General features: G+C 58.9%; 4 protein-coding genes across 4 annotated transcripts; 2 read left to right on the top strand and 2 right to left on the bottom strand.

Moving 5' to 3' along the window:
• Positions 1 to 100: 100 nt before the first annotated feature.
• BO72DRAFT_435245 (nucleolar protein 16) lies at positions 101 to 1306 on the top strand. Its single transcript, XM_040943279.1, has 2 exons — positions 101 to 285; positions 411 to 1306. Exons 1-2 carry the CDS (start codon positions 155 to 157, stop codon positions 1027 to 1029), a joined length of 750 nt encoding a protein of 249 aa, XP_040798493.1. The 5' UTR covers positions 101 to 154; the 3' UTR covers positions 1030 to 1306.
• Positions 1307 to 1869: 563 nt separating this feature from the next.
• On the bottom strand, positions 1870 to 3745 carry BO72DRAFT_384673 (putative GABA permease; the record flags this gene model as incomplete). Its single annotated transcript, XM_040941558.1, has 5 exons — positions 1870 to 2252; positions 2337 to 3179; positions 3249 to 3481; positions 3541 to 3601; positions 3658 to 3745. The coding sequence occupies 5 exons, from the start codon at positions 3743 to 3745 to the stop codon at positions 1870 to 1872; spliced, it is 1608 nt and encodes a 535-aa protein (XP_040798492.1).
• Positions 3746 to 5210: 1465 nt separating this feature from the next.
• On the top strand, positions 5211 to 6394 carry BO72DRAFT_435238 (SDR family NAD(P)-dependent oxidoreductase). The gene is made up of 2 exons (XM_040943278.1): positions 5211 to 5996; positions 6052 to 6394. Exons 1-2 carry the CDS (start codon positions 5525 to 5527, stop codon positions 6369 to 6371), a joined length of 792 nt encoding a protein of 263 aa, XP_040798491.1. The 5' UTR covers positions 5211 to 5524; the 3' UTR covers positions 6372 to 6394.
• Positions 6395 to 6713: 319 nt separating this feature from the next.
• Positions 6714 to 18832, bottom strand: BO72DRAFT_516001 (lovastatin nonaketide synthase). The gene is made up of 3 exons (XM_040949565.1): positions 18456 to 18832; positions 9622 to 18390; positions 6714 to 9543 (listed from the first exon to the last, which is right to left on the bottom strand). The coding sequence occupies exons 1-3, from the start codon at positions 18741 to 18743 to the stop codon at positions 6796 to 6798; spliced, it is 11805 nt and encodes a 3934-aa protein (XP_040798490.1). The 5' UTR covers positions 18744 to 18832; the 3' UTR covers positions 6714 to 6795.
• Between the last annotated feature and the right edge of the window lie 431 nt (positions 18833 to 19263).

Genomic DNA, 19263 nt, shown 5'->3' with positions numbered 1-19263 from the left:
TTATCAATCGGGAGGCAAACATGCCAAGATAAGCAATGCAAACAACCTTCACAAGTTTTCGGGAGGCCCGATAACTTTTTTTTTTTTGAGGCAGCCAGCCAGCCAACACTCACTCCAACCAACCAATCCAAACCCCCATCAAAATCAACACACCATGACCAACGTGCGCCAGAAGAGAAAGAACCGCTCCGGCTTGCCCAAGGCCAAGGCCAAGCGTACCGGTCTCCTGAAGAATGGCCGGAAGAAGATCAATGTTCTGGGAAATGCCATTATCGCTGAGAACTGGTACGAACCAACCACTTATCCCCGCGACGGGGGATTTCTCCCTCGATGCAGAAGCATTCTACAGCCCCCCCTTTTGCGCAGCAACACACACAGCTAACACGCGACTTCTCTTCTTGAATCAACAGGAACCGCGATTTGACCCTCACGCAAAACTACCGCAACCTGGGGCTGGTGCACCGCCTGAATGCGCCGACGGGAGGATCCGAGAAGCGGCCCACGAAGGAGGGGGGCGTCGCGCGCGAACGGGAGGATTCGTTGCACATCAAGAGCAGCGCGACGGCGGTGGCGCAGAAGAACGCGGCCAGCGAGATCCGCGTCGAGCGCGACCCGGAGACCGGCAAGATCCTGCGCGTCATCCGGCCCGAGGACGACGACGAGATCGAGGTGGCGGGCCGCAAGCACAAGCGCAGCAACCCGCTGAACGACCCGCTGAATGATCTATCGGACGACGAGGAGGCGGAGGGTGATGGGTCGACGAGTGCGGCGCAACAGAAGCCGAAGCAGAAGGCCGACAGCGAGATCGTCCGGCAGCTCGAGCTCCAGGCCGACCTGGAGAGCCGCAAGGTCGCCGCCAAGAAGCCCCGCCACCAGAGCAAGAGAGAGGAGGAGTGGATTCTGCGGCTGGTGGAGAAGCACGGCGACAACTACGCCGCCATGGCGCGGGACCGGAGACTGAACCCGATGCAGCAGACCGCGGGCGATCTGAAGCGGAGAATCACCAAGTGGGAGAAGAGCCGGTCATGATTGCGGGTGTCCTGATATAAAACAAATCTCTTTGCATTTTGGCGAGTATGGCGTTGAGTTTCCTCTTCTTTCTTCGGGGTTTCTTTGTTGAGCTAAAAGTGTCTGTGTCTGTCTTGGGTCATATGAACAATGTCCGGCCCTACTTACTTCGCGGGATACCAGTTTAGTTGGGATGAAAATGATCGATTCTGGCCGGAGCCACGTCTATTGTACAGTCATAGACGATCAGAGCAGTGGTCCGCCTACAGTATCAATGAACAAAGGTGCTACTAGAGTCATAGATTATCTTCTTTCGTAGACATCAATGAACTAAACCAGCGACCCAGTTTTTCGGCAACAGCACTATGCCAGGGAGAAAGTACACAGTCGTTACCTGGTGATTACTCCATAAAGTGAAGGTGACTCCAAGAATGGGATATGTTATTAAATGTCACCTGAGACAAGTGATGCCCGCCTGGTGACAAACTATCCCTTGCATGGGGTTTTACTCTGGATCCTCGTTGTCGCGTATCTTTCTGAAACAAAGTTCCAAAATGACACTAGGCAAAGGCTATTTCTGTATAGAAAAGCACTACAATGAAGCAGAATTCTCACCTAATAACTACAGTTCTTTACCTAGTCAGATAGACAAGTCTTGTAACATCACGTGGTCAATCTGCCAAAGGGTCAGTCCTAGACATAGGTATGTTTCGGGAAATATCCTAAGCGTTTTCATGTAGACTACCACTGCACCACTTACAATACAATTAGGTTACACATAAGAACAACCGACACAGCATATTCTCATCAAAGGTGTCACATATATACTCAAACAATAACTCATGCACCATGAACAAAAGTTCATCCCTTCTTCTCCATTCTCGCCGAAATCCCCTCCGGCTCCACATCCTCCACAACCTTCCCAATTTCAACCACCATACCCTGCGATGCGGCACCACCCGCAGGCCCCGTAAAATGCTTCCGCCCGGTGCTCACCCACGTTCCCAGGGCGATCAGCGCGATGACTCCGATAGCCGCGCTGGTGTAGTTCATCGAATCGTCGGTGACCGGGTAGGTGGTGGGGAAGTTGAAGGTGATCGAGGCAAACAGCAGGAAGAGCAGGCCGAGGACGTTGAGAGCGATGGAGAGAGAGGAGGGCAGGGCAAAGGGGCCGGTCATTGTCTTCTGGTGGGAGGTTATGTAGCCTAGGAGGCGGCTGGCGAGGGCGGTGGCGTAGGAAAGGTCTGTGTTTGGGTCAGAGGGTTAGTTTGACTGTGATAATGTTGAAAGCGGGCGAGGAGGGCAGAAGAAGGAGACAAGCAACGTACAGAACCCTTCAGTGGAAATAGCAATCACCGTCTCAAAGCCAGTACTCGTCCCGAAATCAATCGCGTCCAGCGCCAGCTGCACGACGAGCGTCAACAACACAGCGTTCACCGGGACTTGTCTCTTCTTGTCCACCCTGGCCAGCCAGGTGCTGCAAGGGAGGCCGTGGTCGCGGGCGAAGGCGTAGACGCAGCGCGAGCCCTCAGCCAGGATGTTGTTGCCCGCCACGATGACGATCACGGCAATCATGCTGGCCAGCACACAGGCGGCAGCCTTGCTGCCGGTTGAGTCATAGAAGATCTGGATGACCGGGACACCCGTGGCCGAGTTGGCAGTCGCGGTGATGTCGCCGATGCAAAAGCAGAGCACTAGAAGGAACGTAAACCCAGTGACGGCGCCCAGCACCACACTCATGATAATCGCCTGCGGCGCCTGCTTGGAGGCCGATTTCATCTCTTCCGTCATGTGGGAGGGCGCGTCATAGCAGCACATCCCGAAGCAGGCCTGCAGGATGCCAACGATTGCGGCCATCGCTTTGTCCCACCCCGTGGTGTTTTGAAAGTTCACGAAGACGAATGAGGCGGGTTGTTTGTGGTCGTTGGTCGCGAGGAGGACGATGATTGTGATGAAAAAGGCGCCAATGTTCCAAATCAGAATAAAGCGCGCGAGGCGGTTGAGGAGGTGCGGGCCCCAGATGTTGATGGCCGCAGCCAGGAGGGCAACGAGGTAGGCGACTAGCACCGTTTGCCAGCGTTGGATCTCATAGGACGGGAAGACGAGGTTGGCCATCCCGAGGACAAACTGGGCGGCGATAGAGTTGTTGGTCGCACCCATCGCAAGGAGGCCTGTAATTTCCGACAGTTCTTGGTTAGATATGGGTTGGATGTTAGACACGAAAGAAGGAGCAAGCACACCTATAAGCATGAACCAGCCGGTGACATATGACAGCCCCCGAGCGATCTTGGGAGGTGCTAATGCCGCAACCCACGAGTATTGACCTCCTGCCACTGGATACATCGAACACATTTCCGCCATGGGGATGGCAACGGCAAGGGTGAGCAGGCTGACTCCAATGAAACTGAAAACCATGACAGGTGGACCACCCGAGGTCACTCCCACGATGAAGACACCGCTAAGGGCCGTCCAGCTGATCGTCAAGTTAGCAGATTGATATCATACAATAACCTTGGGAGGACCGAGACATACGAGGTGACTACACTGAAACTGAAACCGATCATACCTAGCAGCCCGAAGGACCGTTTGAGCTCTTCACGATGATAGATGGTCAGCATGTCTTGGACTATCGTCATTGGTCATCCATACCTTGTTCGTATCCTAAATGCTCCAAACGAACATCTTCCCCCGCCGATGCAGGGGGGATCTGCTGGATCTCATCATCTTGTGGAAGCATCTTCACTATGCTTTGTGGATGTAGTCAACAGGAGCAGCTAGTCACTCAGGAATGAGCGTAGCAGAGCTACCTATTTATCAACCGGCAAGCACGATGATGAGACAGCATCAGGGCTGCAATTGCCGCCTGGTTCACTAGGAACTTGGTAGATACTTGACCAATGCCGATTAAACTGGGGAAGCGATAACCGGGGGGCGATAAGATAACCGGCAGGTGGCTGCAATTTAACCCAAAAGAGAAGGTTCTCGCGATGCACGGTGGAGCATTAAGAGTCAGGGACAAATCGCACAACCTCCCTTGTGCTCCAAGTCATCCTGTTGTGTAACAGCCATGCCATGATGATAAGCTTATCATGACAACAAGGATTCCTCATTCAATAGATGTAGAATATTTTGCCGTTGTCTCATGAACGGATTACCGATGACTCTCATCTCCGTGGTGCCACTCACAAGCCAAGCTCGTCAGAAGCCGAGAAGCCCCTTGATTGAGGCGCAAATCAGATCAGACACACAATGATTACCACAACGCAAAGACTTATGGCCATTTCTCGGCGATCGGCAAGGGTGACCCCGAGTCGCTCGATGACAAAAGCCTCGGGAATGCGTGATTCTGCATAGTCTGGACCCTGTCTGAGCTAAACCAGAATAATTCATGATGTGCATCCAAGACCGATTGATCCACAAAATTCGCCCTAAGACGGATTGAACGCGGGGAAGTCCCAGATATCAGAGTCAATCTCAATGGAGGGAAGATCACCCATTCAATGTGAAATAGCTGGGGAAAATGTTTATCACAGGGCTCGAATCCGATGACTTGACCGTGTCATGCCAAACATAGAAAGGTAAGCAACTGCCGCAAGGTCAGTGATTGTCTTGAATTCGAGGATAACTCACAACGACTCACCTGATGCTTCCTCACTTCTGAGAGCTTATTCAGAGCCACGTCGCTTGTCATCTGCTTGGTCTTCACCATTGCCGCTGTGACTTGCCTGGATATAGTACTCACACCAGGAACTGTCGTCATTGAGCTCGCAGACTCACAACCATAATCAATCATGGTCTAGCGCAGTTTCCAGGAGAAGAGAGATGTCGCGGGTTTGGCGACGGTGGCCCAGGGCGTCTGAATCTCTCGGGTCATTTTCTCGACAACTGATTATCGATAAGGATGGATTTGTCGGGGTCATGAATCAGTGATAAATTCCGCTACGCGAGGTTATCCAGAGGAACTGGCCAGAAACGATGATCGTGGGCGGTGAGCGGCCTGACTAGCAAGTCCGCAGGGCTGCCGACAATATTCACCTAAGGTCTCGACGAGCAAGGTCAAGTTCAGAAATGACCACAGAAGAAATTATCCACAACAAGTCCCGCACCTAAAGCAACAGACTTTCAAACATGCAGCCGATATGTCGGCTCCAGGCTGCGAGATTGGCAGTATATCCACACGCGTATTCGCGTATCCCGTCCTTGCGAGACGAGCATAGAGCTACGGAAGGACCCACTCGCCGCCCCGACGAGCCGAATACGCCAATACGACATTCCATAGCCGTCAAGACGCGGCTTCACCCCCTCAAGCGCCCACTTGACTGGTCCTCGGGGCTAATAACCGATGTTTCACAGCTGTTAAACCTAGGTCAGGGGAAAAACCTTAGGGAATGAGGGGAAGCGTATACGCAAAATGCGGAAACACTGTTTTGATTTGAAGAGCCCCAAAGTACATAAACTCCGCCGTTGATCTCGAGCTACAATATTGAGCAGAAGACATCATCCAAGTTGATACAACATGTCCATCAACCTGAGCGGAAAAACGTGCCTTGTGACCGGCGGTGCAGGCGGGCTGGGCAAGACTATCGCAACCCGGTACCTCCAAGCCGGCGCCAACGTCGTCATCTGCGACATCAACCAAGATCGCCTCGATCAAACATCCAAAGAACTCGCAATCGGAGACAATGCCAGCCGACTGCTGACGATTAAGACCGATATTACCTCCGCGTTGGACGTGCAGGCCCTCTTCGATGAGATCGTCGCACGGTTTCAGAAGCTGGACATCCTAATCAACAACGCCGGAATCATGGACCGATTTGACCCTGTCGGAGAGCTAGATGAGGACCTCTGGAATCGCGTGATCGCGGTGAACTTGACGGCGCCGTATCTGCTCAGCAAGTTGGCGGTGCAGGATATGCTGAAAGGGGACGTGGTGGATGGGCGCATCGTGAACATCGTGTCCGTGGCTGGGAAGGCAGGCTTTGCGGCGGGTCAGTGCTTTTATCCTTCAATCCCCAAATTGGTAACTCACGCACTCAACTATAGGTGCCGCGTACACGGCGAGCAAACATGGCTTGGTGGGCTTGACTAAGAACACGGCCACGTTCTATGGCTCCAAGGGCATTCGGTGTAATGCGTTGATGCTGGGTGGGATGGACACAAATATCACGGATGCATTCATGACAGGGGTGAACATGGAAGGGAAAGACAAGGCGATGGATATGATGACGGCTGCTAAGCTGGCAATGTGCGATGTCGATCAGGTGGCGGATCTTTGTCTCTCGATCACCTGCGGGCCAGGGTCAAGCTTGATCAATGGGACTTGTATTCCTGTGGACCAAGGGTTGACTGGATGGTTAGGTTAAGATAGTTCTAGAAGGAGTTGTTGTGGTGTAAACGAAGGTCAAATTGAGTTACTAGGGAAGAATATACCGGGCACATTGAATGAAGGCCGGATGCCTGTTTTTCGGAGCTCAACCGCATCCATCATTAATCAATGCTGGCCATCACTTGCAAACACACTTGAATCAAAGGAACCGATCCCCGCCGGCCACCTCTCCTTCGCATACTAGACGCTCAAGGCAGTTTTTTTTTTTTTTTTTTTTTTTTTTTTTTTTTTTATTATTTTTTAAAAAAGATGGCTTTTAGTCCGTCGTCCGTATCACGTCTCTTATGAAGCAAGCGAGAGATTGACGTTGCAGCACACCCCTGAACTTGCCCAATGCACCCAGGAGACCCTCAAACAGATTGAGACCCACTCCCTGCACTTAACCACACCGACCTCCAGGCTCACACCTTCTGCAGCCACAAAGCGCGGAGGTAATTCGCATCGACAGGAGGACAGTCCACCCACCCTTCCTTCACCCCGCCTAGCGCGGCATCGGTCCGCCTGCGATCCAGGGCAAACATCTGATGGCCCCGACGAAAGTATCCGCCCGCCACCTGCACGCGCAACTGCTCGTCCTCATCCGCGTCCGCGGCCGCTGGGTCGCTCCCCGACACCGCGGCCAGCCAGTCGTCCACGCTCACCACGCGGCCCGCGGTGGCGTCGCCGCGGATCGACCCGGTCAGGCCCGGCAACTGGTCGAGCGGCAGCGGGGTGGGGTTCGTGAGATGGAAGATCTCGACGGCGGGGCCGTGGGCCTCAGCGGCGGCAGCTCGTGGGTGCTGGGCGAGGTGGGCCAGGAGCGCCGTGAGATAGTTGACCGGAACCAGGTCCACGACGAAGGGAGCGGGGGATTCGCGCGCGAACCGCGGCACGAGCCGGTGGCGCACCATGTCGAGGATCAGGCTGCGCACGAAATCGCCGGCCGGCGCAGGGAGGCCCGTGGTAGGGTTGCCGGTCACGGCGGAGGCGCGATAGATGGTCACCGGGAAGCCGCGGGCGGCGGCGTGCGTGAGCAGCATCTCAGCCGCCCACCGCGACTTGAAGTAGCCCTGGTCCGCGGTCGGCGGCGGCTTGAAGTGGCCGGCGCTGGCTTCGTGCACCACCGCGGGCGTCGTGGGCGGCGCCGTCCAGAGCTGGAGGTGAGGCACACTCCAGGTGGAGAGATAGTGGATGGGGCTGGGGCCCCCCCAGCGAGCGAGTTCGATCAGCGGCAGGATGGAGGCGGTATTGATGTGCTTGAGGTCGTGGTAGGTCTTGAGGAGGGAAACCTCGGAGGCGAGGTGGTAGATGGTCGCGATGGATCGACCCAGCGCTTCGAAGGCGCGTGGGAGCAGCCCGAAATGAGAGCGCTCGGCCAAGCTGCCGGGAATCATGCGGAGGCGGGTCAGGATCTGCTCCGGGGTGAGCGTGGCGTTGAGGAGGTTGTACTCCTGCAGTCGTTGGAAGACCTGCGCATGGTCCAGGGGGTGGTGCGTGCCCAGGAGATGGATGGTGCCGCTGGGTTGCGAGGTCAGCAGTTGCGCCAGCAAATGGATCCCGGTGAAGCTCTCGGCCCCCGTCATCAAGATATCATGTCCGCCCGGACTCATCGGGGCGCTGGGGGGATGGTAGCGAGGCTCGTCGGGCACAGTGGTCTCTTGCGCCCAATCGACCACATCCTCCTCGGGGCTCCCCGGCGTCGGCGGTGGCTGACCCTCTCTGGGCACCTTGCTGTTGACCAGTTCGACCAGCTGCACGAGCGTCGGCCGGCGGACCATCTCTTGCAGGCTGATCGGGATGGACAGCGTGTTTTGCAACTTGCCCTGCAGCCGAAGCAGGAGCGTGCTGGAGCCCCCCATGTCGAAGAAATTGCTGGTCGGTTCCACGGGGATGTCATGGTCCAGCCTCAGCACTTCCTGCCACACGCGCGTCACGGCGGCCATGGTGCGGTCACTGACCTCCTCGTCGGCACGATCCTGCGCCTGAGCCTGGTCCGACGTCGACGCCGCCGCGGGGCCGGCGCCGTGCGGGGGCGTGCCCTGGGCCCCAGAGGCGCCCAGGGCTCGGCGATCCGTTTTCCCACTGGCCGTGGTGGGCAGCTGGTCGACGAACTGATAGGTGGCCGGGAGCATGTAGCTGTTCAGGTAGGGTTTGGCCCGGGTGTGCAGCAGCGTGGCGTATGCTCGCTTCGCGGCCTCCGTCGGCATCGCCTGTTTCGGCACGATGAAGGCCACCAGCCACCGATCATCGGTCAAATTGTCCGCATCTTCCGGCGCGGACTGCGCGATGACCGCCAGATCCACGATGCCTTGCCCTTCGGGGGTCCCTGAGTGCTGGTGCAGGACATGTTCAATCTCGCCCAGGTCGATGCGGAATCCGCGCAACTTGATCTGCTTGTCGCCGGCGATGCGGCCCAGGAATTCCAACTGTCCGTCCGGCAGGAACCGGCCCAGATCGCCTGTGCGGAAGAGCCGGGTCCAGCCGCGGCGATGGTCGTCCGGCGAGGCAAAGGGATTCCGGAGGAACTGCTGGCGGTTGCTCTCGGCGCGGTTCCAATACCCCCGGGCCACCTGCGAGCCGCCGATGCAGATTTCACCGACAAAGCCCACGGGCAGGGGGTTCATGGCCGCGTCCACAATGTAATGGCGGCAGCTGCCCACGGCGTGGCCGATGGGGATGTTGAGCGTCTGGTCTGCCGGCCACTGCACGCGGTGGATCGTGGTCTGCACCGCCGCCTCCGTGGGACCCCAGGCATTGTACAGCGTCGCCGCGCATGCCAGCTGATTGAATGCCTCGGCGAGCCGGGTGGGCAGTCGCTCCCCGCACAGGAGCGCAATCCGATAGTCCGGACAGGCGACCAGCGACGCCCCACTGTGCTCGAGCACCAAGGCGAATTGCGTCGGGGTGAAGTAGGTCACCGTGACCGATTCCTGTTGCAGATAGTCTCCCAACAGGCGCGGATCGCTGCGGGTGGCCTTGGTGGCAATGCAGAGCTTAGCCCCGACGCATAACGGGGAGAAGAGTTCCACCACGGACAGATCAAAGGACGGGGAGATCTGGTGGAGGAAGCGATCCTCGCGCGTGAAGTTGAACCGGGCCTGCATGGCAGCCAGCATCTCACCGACATTCTCCTGGGTGAGCGGCACTCCCTTGGGGGTCCCAGTACTTCCCTAGGCATGTGTTAGCCAGCCTCTCTGCAGGCCGCGTCACAGGGTTAGGGCTGTCGGGCAGGGGACCAAGCAACATACCGAAGTATACATCATGTAGAAGGGGTCCGTCGGGACTGACCGCGGAAGATCGGCTGGCCAGGCGGCGCGAGTGGCGTTTTCGATACTCATCACGTTCGGCAGACTGGGCGACTCACGCCCCAAAGACGAGGCCAGGGGGTCAGATTCCGCGTCGACCAGCAGCAACTGCATCCCCGAGTCGCCCACAATATATGCGAGACGGCCAACGGCCATGGTGGGATCCAAGGGCACGTATCCACACCGGTTGAACAAGGCCCCCAGCATTGCGGTGACCAGCTCAATCCCCGGGCTGGCCAGGATGCCCACGACTTGTCCCGGGCCAATGCCCCAATTCTGCAGCGAAAAAGCCACCCGACGGGCCGAGGCCACGAGGTCCTGATAGGTGATAGCCTCCCCGGCCGACGTCGTGATCGCGATGGCGCTCGGCTGGGTCTCGGCCACGTCGACGATCCGTCGTGGGAGGTTCAACGGTTGCCAGCCATGGTCGGGGGGGTTGCTGTTCCAGCAGTGGAGGGCCAACCGCTCCAACTCCAGCGTCCCCGCAAGGCGGACCTCCGGGATGGACTGCCGGTGGTCCTGGATCAGGCTGGTGACGAATGTCTGGAAGTTGTCGAAGAAGCACCGCATATCCCCGTCATCGTACAGGGCGGTCGCGTACTCGAGCTCGAGCTGCAGGCCGTTCTCGGCATCCTCACGGGCCTGGAGGCTCAACTCGCAGCCCGTGGGCATATTTTGGACCTCGGTGCCTTGGAATGTGAAGTCCGTGGTCTGATAGCGGGCCTGCTCGTCGGGCTGCTGGTAGTTGACCAAGACCTGGCTCACGGGGAAATGCGCCGGCGTGCGCGCCCCCTGCGTCTGGGCGACAATCACATCAAACGGCACGTGGCTGTGCGCCATCGCCTCGAGCACCCGGCCCTGGATTGTTTTCAACAGCGTCTCGAAGCTGCCGTCACAAGCATCCCGGCATCGGATGGGCGCCATATTCACAAAAAAGCCCAGCACCTCGCCCAGGTCCGCATGCGGGCGGTTTCCGTCCACCATGAGAATCGTCAGGTCCTCGTCCGCCGTGTACCGGTGCAAAAACGCCCGGAAGGCGGCCAAGAGGAAGTGGAAGGGGCTGGTGCGCGCTTGCGAGCAGATGCGCTTCATGCGTTTGAGCTGGCGCGCAGACAGTGCTGCGACCACCGTCTCCCGGCCGTACTCATCCCACGACGGCCGCTCGCCCTTGGCGAAGGGCAGCAGTTGGCAGCTGGCCGGCATGCCCGCCAGCGTTTGCTTCCAGTACTCGACCCCCTTTCCCATGGAGGGCGAGGTGAGCAGATGATTGTGCCACAAGGTGAAGTCGGCGTAGGTCACCTTGGGCGCGGGAATCGTGCTCAGGCTGCGCCCCTGGCGGAGGGCGTCGTAGAGAGCAGCCAGCTGCCGCACAAATGACTGGGAATTGCTGCGATCCGTGCAGATGTGGTGCATGATGAGGACCAAGGCGCACTCGGTGCTGGACCTCTGGACCAAGGTCGCCTCCAGCACTTCACCCTCCTCAATCCTCATCTCCTTGCGCTTCAGGGACCCGACCAGCGTCTCCAAGGATGCGGTGGAACCTTCGCTGGGACTGGATTTGGAGAGATCATGGAACCCGAGGTGGAAGGGCCGGGGAACCATCACTCTCTGCTCGTCCTGCGCCTCGCCTTCCTCATAGGCGGTGCGCAGGATGGGGTTGCGGGCAATCAACTCGGACAGAGCTTGTTCCAAGATGCCATGATCGGCCTGTCCCCGCAGATGCATCGTGATTGCGAGATTGAGGCGAGACTTGTCCGCGGCAAAGCGATGCGAGACCCACAGCCGATTCTGGAAGGTGGACATCGGCAGTGGACGCGAGCAGTCCGCTTTGGGGATTTGCAGGGAGGTAGAGTGATCCTGTGAGTCGAGATTCTTATTAAATGTCGGAGACTGGTCGTCGTTGGACGGGGCAGACGACGACTGGACACTCTGCTGCTGCTGCTGCTGCTGTACCTGCGCATCGAACAGGCCGATGGCCTTTTCAACTAGGGCTTGGATGGATGGGCTTCCCAGAACGTCAAACAGGGCAATGTCGACGCCGACGGACTTGGTGAACCAATTGCGCAGCTCGACGGCTACCAACGAATCCAAACCATACACCGGATCGGCGGGCTTGAGAGACTCAGGCGAGAGACCGAGCACCACAGAGACCTTGTCGACAAAGCGCTCCATGAGCAGGGCTACGCGGTCCGAGAGATCTATCGTGCGAGCAAGCTGAACGGAGAGATTGACCTCGTCCGCCCCAGGCCGGGATTGACCCTCAACGTCGTGGTTGCGGTACAGATTCCGAAAGATGGATCGCTGTGCCCAGTACACGTCGTCTCGTTCTAGAGTCACGCCGGTGAGGGTCTGGGACATGTCGGTCCCTCGCCCCGAGAGAGGAGCGGGGTGATCGGCAGAGAAGATAGCTTCCTCGATCTGATAGAGCAGCTCCTGCCGGTTGACCCCGTCAAAGCCCTCTTCGACCATGAACCGTTCGAGACTGGCATCGGCCGCAGCCACGCCGACCCCGGTGATGCGCCCACAGTTCATGCTGGAGGCCGAGAGGCCGAGCTGGCGGCGGTACCGGACGAGGCTGTCCAGGTACACATTGGCCGCCGCATAGTTCGCCTGCGCCTTGCTGCCGAAGAACGCGGAGATGGAGGAGAAGCAAACGAAGAAGTCCAGTGGGCAGTGCACCGTCGCGCAATGCAGGTTGTATGCGCCGCGGACCTTGGGCTGGACGCAGCGATGCCATTGCGCATAACTCATCCTCTCGAGGGGGGCATCCGCCAACACCATGGCGGCATGAACCACCCCCCCCAGGTCCGGGATCGCCTTGATGCAGGCCTGCACATGCCCCGGATCGGCGACATCCCCGGCATGCACGGAGACCGCAATGCCACGCGCCCGCAGCCATGCGACGGTGGCCTGGGCTTCTGGGCGATCCGCGCCCGATCGCGACAAGAAGGCAATGCGCTTGGCCTGTCGCTGCACCAGCCACTCCGTCAAGGTGCGCCCCAAGCCCCCCAGGCCCCCAACCAGCAGATAGGTCTTGTCGGGGCTGAGCCGGTTGGCCACCGCGTTCCAGGTGGGCGGACTCACGGGCACTTGGTCGCCCTCGTCCTCGGCGACCAACACCACCTTGCCAGTATGGCGGCCCATCTGGAGCAGTCGGAAGCCCTGGACGGCCTCCGAGTACGGCAGAGCCAGGATGGTAGCCGGCAGTTGGATGCGGCCTTCGTGGACCATGTTGCAGCAGTGGTCGAAGATCCGGGCCCCGAGCGCGCGGTTCTGGGCATAGATCGTCACCATGTCCACCGAGGCAAAGAGCACATTCCGGCGGAAGGGGTCCATCTCGATCAGGGTGTTCTCATGGATGTCGCGCTTCCCAATCTCGACGAAGCGGCCGAAGGTGGCCAGGCTGTTCCACGAGGCATGCAGGAGCTTGCCCGAGAGACTATTGAGGACGACGTCCACGCCGCGTCCGTCCGTGAGTTGCATCACCCCGTCGACGAAGCTTGCATCCCGCGAGGAGAGAATGTGCGCCTCCGTCAGCCCGTACCGGGACTGGAGCAGATCGCGCTTCGCGGGGGATCCCACCGTGGCGATGATCTTGGCCCCGATCTGCTGGGCAATCTGGATGGCCATCTGGCCCACTCCCCCGGCGGCACAATGAATCAGCACCGTTTCGCCCGGCTGCAGTCGTGCCGTCTCCACCAGGGAGTAGTACGCCGTGGTCAGAATCAGGGGGAGCGCCGTCGCCTGCTCAAACGGCATGGGCCCGAGTCGGAAGCAGTGACAGGCTGGGTTCCTGACCACCGATCGATGGGCGCCCCGGCCTGGCCGGAGGGCGACAACTCGGTCCCCAGGTTGGAAGGCAGCGGGGTCAACATGCTGGCCCACACGCCGGACGATACCGGCGCACTCGTCGCCCAGGCGATGGTCATCGATTATCCCCATCGCGGCCGCCACGTCGCGGAAGTTGAGCGCGGACGCTTTGACCTCGATCTCAATCTCATCGTCCGGGAGTGGCTCGTTCAGGATCTCCACGTCGTCTTCCCACACGAGCGTCTCCAGGAGGCCGGCTTGCCCAATGGCTAGCCGCATGGGACGCTGCGCACTGAAGGATTCGGGTCTTGGACCGGAGCCGACCCCACCGGGGACCTTGGAATTCAGGCCATCATCATTCTCGATGCGCGGAATGGAGAGAACCTGATCCCGCAGGTGAAATTCGTCCTCGTGCACCTCCGGGTCCAACAGCTGTGGGAGCAAGGGCACCACCGCGGCAGGCGACCAGTCTACGGGGAGATCGAGCGTCACAATGCGCGAGCTGGGATTCTCCGACCGCGCCGTCCGAGCCAGCCCGACGATCATTGAGCTCCCCAGACTGTCGACATGCCGAGGGGCGGTGGTGTCCTGTAGTAGCCAGAGAACATTGACATCCGGGCGGATGAGGAGGGCTCGGGTGGCTTCGAAGAACAGTTCCCCCTGCGGGTCTGGGCCCGACAAGAGATCCCGATCCAAGCTGGCGAGGACGACCACGTCTTCGACGCCGGTCATGTGGACCACAAGCTCCTGGAGCCCGAGGCAAGACACCGGCCGGTCAGGGTTTGCCGCTTTGATGTGCGACGCCAGATCTAGGGTCCGGCGCGAAGGGGTGGGAGCTATTGCCAACAGCAGAGGCCGGACGTTACTCCTGGTTTCGCGCGTCCTTTGCCACACTTCGACATTCGCACACTGAAACCTCTTCTTCAAATTTGTCTCATCGATGGCCGAGCCGTGGCTGATCACGTAGCCCTCGTCCCGGAGAAACGGGAGAGGGTGTGCTTCCTGCGCCTCGCCGACGATCACCAAGTCATAGGCCTCCGGCTCGGGCTCCCCCGTCACGATGCACCCCGGCTGCTCCCTCTGCACTAGCTCGAGCTCTTCTGCGAACGCGCCCTGAGTTGCCACGGGCGTGATGGATCGGAACCGTCGACGTTCGCTGCCTTGGTCGACCAGGCAGCCGACCAGCCGCTGGGTCTGGTTGATATCAGGGGTGAAATGCAGGATCTTGGTGTCCGGATGTTGATGAAGAAACAGATCCAAGACTCCCGCCAGTGTTCGGTCCTGGAGAGCCGGGGAATCCTCGGACAGCTGGTCAAAGGCCGGCTGCCAGCGCGTGCGGAAAAACAGTGAGCGATTGTGGGCAGCCCGGCCGTTACTCAACGAGGTCAGACGGAGGCCAGCCAAGGAGAGCAGCGCTTCGCCGTCGCCCTGTCGGTACATATCCACATCACTGACGGCCGCACGCGGGCCCGAGAAATGAGCGGACGAAGCCACGCGCGCCTCGAGCGGCCGAGGGGCATCCATCACGGACAGCATGGCCGGGAAGATGTCGAGCGATTGGACAAACGTGGGGACGAAGGCTGTCTGCAGGGTTCGGCCGGAAAGACCTTCCAAGGCGGCGAAGATGGTGTGAAATGCAGCATCTAACATGGTCGGGTGCACCACGGTCAGGTCGGTGGGTTGAGAGGCATATTGCTCCGGCTCAAAGGTCAGCATGGAGGAGGAGAAGCCGGCCCCAGACTCGATGGTTCCGGTCAGGAGCTGGAAATGCTCCCCGTACTCGAGTCCGAGCTGACGAAGATGGGTGTAGAAGCTTTGCGCGGGAAAAGACGCGGTACTCATCCTGCCCGGTTGCGGCTGCGTGTGTTGCCTGTAGGGCTTCCGTGACGGTGCACCGTCCGCGGTGGTGGCAGTCGAGATCGATATCAGCCCCGTGCAGTGCTCGGCGCAGGTGAGGCTGCCGTTGTAGGAGAATATGGTGAACTCCAGCCAGGTATCCGATTTCGACTTGGCCGACGTGGTCTGGGGGCGGATGTCCACGAGCACCTCGCTCCCCATATCGGACTCATCGAGTACCAACGCGGACTTGATGGAGAGGTTGCGTAACGAGACCCCTTGGGCTGCCATCACTGTGTCTTTCATCCGAAGGGCTGCTTCGATCGCTAGGGTCACATAGCCAGCCGCGGGAAAAGTCACCTTGCCATCGACCATATGGTCCACCAGCCAGGGAAGCTCGCGCGTTCTCAGGTAGTTCCGCCACCGCACATGGCCCTCGATTGATCCGGGCATCTTGGCCCCCAGGATGGGATGGTGGTGCGGACGTAGACGGTGTTCTTTTATCAGTCGCGTCTCCGCCCAATACCGGTCTGAATGGTCCCATGCGTATAGGGGCAGATCTGGAATCCTCTGGCCCCGGTGTGTCTGCCGGGGGGGATCGGAGTCGGACAGATAGGTGTCACTATTGACCGCGGTGAGGTCGACAGGGTAACCCAGTTGGAACAGCTGACCCGCCAGAGCCAGAATCCCCTCATAGTCGGGGACTCCACGCGACAGGGAGGCGAAGTAAGGTAGATCCATATTCACGCTCTTCATGACCTGACGAGCCGGGCCCTTGAGCGCCGGATGGGGTCCAATCTCGACGAGCGCATCAACATTTGGATTTTCCAGATCATCCAGCAGGACGCCGATCAAGGCATCGGAGAACCGGACGGTGCCTGTCATGTTCGCCGACCAGTATTGGGGACCCATCGTGTCGGGGTTTGCCACGCGGGCCGTGACACTTGAGAAGAATCGACATGCCGGGGCCGTGGTCGCGAAGCCCGGACAGTTGCGAAGTGCCTCTTCATAGGCCGGTGCTAGCGGGTCCATATGGTGGGAATGGAACGCTTGTTGCACCTGGAGACGCCGAGCAAACACTTTCTCGGCATCCAATCTCTCCTTGATTTCGACAATCGCATCCTCGTCCCCGGATAGCGTCACACTCGAGGGACTGTTGACGGCGGCCACGACCGCTCGACCACGATACGACTCAGTCTCCGCCATGGCCTCAGCCTCGCCTAATCCCACCGCCAACATTGCCCCTGGAATGGCATCCGTTCCGGGTGATGTGGACGGCCGTGGGCTCGACATATGCAGGCCTCGATAGTACGCCGCATACATTGCATTCTCGAAGGTCAAGATCCCCGCCGCGTACGCACCGGCAACCTCACCGGACGAATGGCCCACGGTGGCCTGGGGAATGATTCCCCAGCTCTTCAAGAGGTCCAGAATGGCGAGCTGCAGCGCGGTGCAGATGGGCTGTGATAGTCGGGTTTCACCCAGTCGCGACGTCTCCTTGGCCTGGGTGAGTTCCGTCACAATCGACCACTCCGGCTTATCAGGGAGGGTGGCGAGGACGCGATCGGCCCTCTCCAGAGTGTGGCGGAAGAATGGGCACTGTTCCAGAAGTTGACGGCCCATAGCATGCCACTGGGCTCCTTGACCTGTGAAGACAAACCCCAATCGCAGGGGCTCCCGGCGGACTTTGGTCCAGGCCGGAAGACCCTCCGATAGCTGGGTCCGAATGTCGGCCGCGCTCGCGCCCACAGCAAAGGACCGCTCGTCATGCAGCGTGCGGCGAGTGGTCAGACTGTGCGCCAGATCCACGACGCGGGTGCTCGGCTTGTCGTCGAGATAGGCTCCGAGTTTCTCTACCATCAGCTTGCCTGCCTTCTCCGTATGCGAGGTCAAAGGCACCAAGTATGGCCGATGGGCCCCAGGGTCGGTGGGCTGGACATTGGGCAGTTGGTCGTAGGACTCGAGGATGACATGGGCGTTAGAGCCCCCGTAGCCGAAGGAGTTGATGCTAACTCGTCGGGCGCCCTGGGCATTGCTGGGAAAGTCGATTAACCGCGTGGGCACTTCAATCTGCCAATCGGCAAAGGCGATCTCCGGGTTTGGGTGCTTGAAATGCATGTTAGGGGGGATCTGTCCTGTCTCTAGGGCCATGCTGGCCTTGATCAATCCCGCCAGCCCGGACGCCCCCTCCGCGTGGCCGATATTGCTCTTAACCGAGCCTACGTATAAAGGATCAGACCGTCGTGGAGACGAGAAACAGGCGCCGATGGCGCGCATCTCCAACGGATCCCCGCGCGCCGTGCCCGTTCCGTGGGCCTCGACATACTGGGTGTCGGCGGGATCGAGACCACAAGACTGATAGGTTGTCCGAATTAGGGCTTCCTGAGCCTCAGAGGACGGTAGGGTGATTCCCTGCGTCATGCCATCATGGTTAGATCCGGTGGCTCGGACCAGCGCGCGGATGTGGTCGCCGTGCATCTCGGCCTGCATCTGGCCTCGCAGGATGACGGCGCAGATCCCTTCTCCCCGGGCGTATCCTTTGCCCCCGGCGTCGAACGCCCGGCAGCGTCCTTCCTGGGACAGCATTCCCAGGTCGGTCATGGTGATGAAGATGTTCGGGTCAAAGTGCAGCGCGGAGCCGACAATAATCGCCATTTCGCATTCGCCGTTAAGGATGGCTTGTGCGCCCAGGTGAAACCCCACGAGCGACGACGAGCACGCGGTATCAATTGTCAGACTCATCCCCTTCAGGTTGAAGGCATAAGATATCCGGTTCGCGAGAATGGCGTTCCCCGTTCCCGTCACGGTGTATTTGGGATAGTATTCCAGATCCTTGGTCAACATGGCATTGTAATCGTTGGTAAAGGCACCGCACAAGACGGAGGTGCGTGAGCCGTTAATCTCCTCCAAAGAGATTCCGGCGTCTTCTAATGCCTCAAACACTACCTCCAGAAGCAGGCGCTGCTGGGGATCCATTGCTTCCGCTTCCTTCCCCGAAATCCGGAAGAAAGTGCGGTCAAATGCCCCCAGATCCTGATCCAGAAAGTAGCCATGTTTTGCATTGGTCTGGAGGGCCCGTGAGTTAGCACCGCTTGGTCAGCTCAAGGGAGGGGAGACGGTAGGAGGCGTACTGCTCCCTTGTGTGTTCCATCCGGGTGGTAAAAGGTGTCTACGTTAAATCGATCCCCGGGAATTTTGCGTCTCACATCCTTCTGTTCGATGATGTTTTCCCAGAGTTTGCTCGGGCGATCCGCCCCAGCTACGCGACACGCATAGCCGATGACCGCGGGGAGATTGGGTCCATCCAGTGAAGAAGCTGGAGAGGGGGACTGCGGGGTGGAAAACACCGGCGAAACATATTCACTCGCTGTCCTCGAGTCTTCCGAGCCTCGCAATTGCTTCGTAGTAAGCGTCGCCATGGTGAATGGCAGCTAGCAAGGGTGGATGATGCAACGAATTCCAAGCAAGTGTCGTCGGTCCGAGGGTCATCAACTGTCTTCCAATTTATATCTTTCTCCAGAGAGGTTTCAACATATGTGATCCCACTTCTGAGTGCACCCATGCTGCAATTTCTCTGTTTTGTCTGGGTGTCTATGCTACGTCAGGCTCCACTATGCATCCCAGCTCTCGAGGTTCTCGCAGGTTGTTGCTCGGTCTATTCTTACCCGATTGCGGTGGACAGGCACGACACCAAGGTACCACGAAAACTCATCCAAACTGTGACCATGACAGTTGAAAGGGTTACCTAATTGACTCAACGTAGCAATCGCATTCATGTGTCGGGCCGTCTGAAAGGGGCTGGTCTGCCTGCAGTGGCTCTGCCGAAGTCCATGTTTGGAATATGGCGCAGTCATCCGTGATTCCAAGATATCGAATATCAATGACATCAAATCCGCAGATAATGTCTCACTGGGGGCAAGAGGTTCTAGATCCATGATG

This window comes from Aspergillus fijiensis, assembly GCF_003184825.1.
Source record: "Aspergillus fijiensis CBS 313.89 unplaced genomic scaffold BO72scaffold_48, whole genome shotgun sequence".
In the NCBI taxonomy this organism is placed as follows: Eukaryota; Fungi; Ascomycota; class Eurotiomycetes; order Eurotiales; family Aspergillaceae; genus Aspergillus; species Aspergillus fijiensis.
Note: the sequence above shows the minus strand (reverse complement) of the source record. Positions and strands in the feature narration are given on the sequence as shown.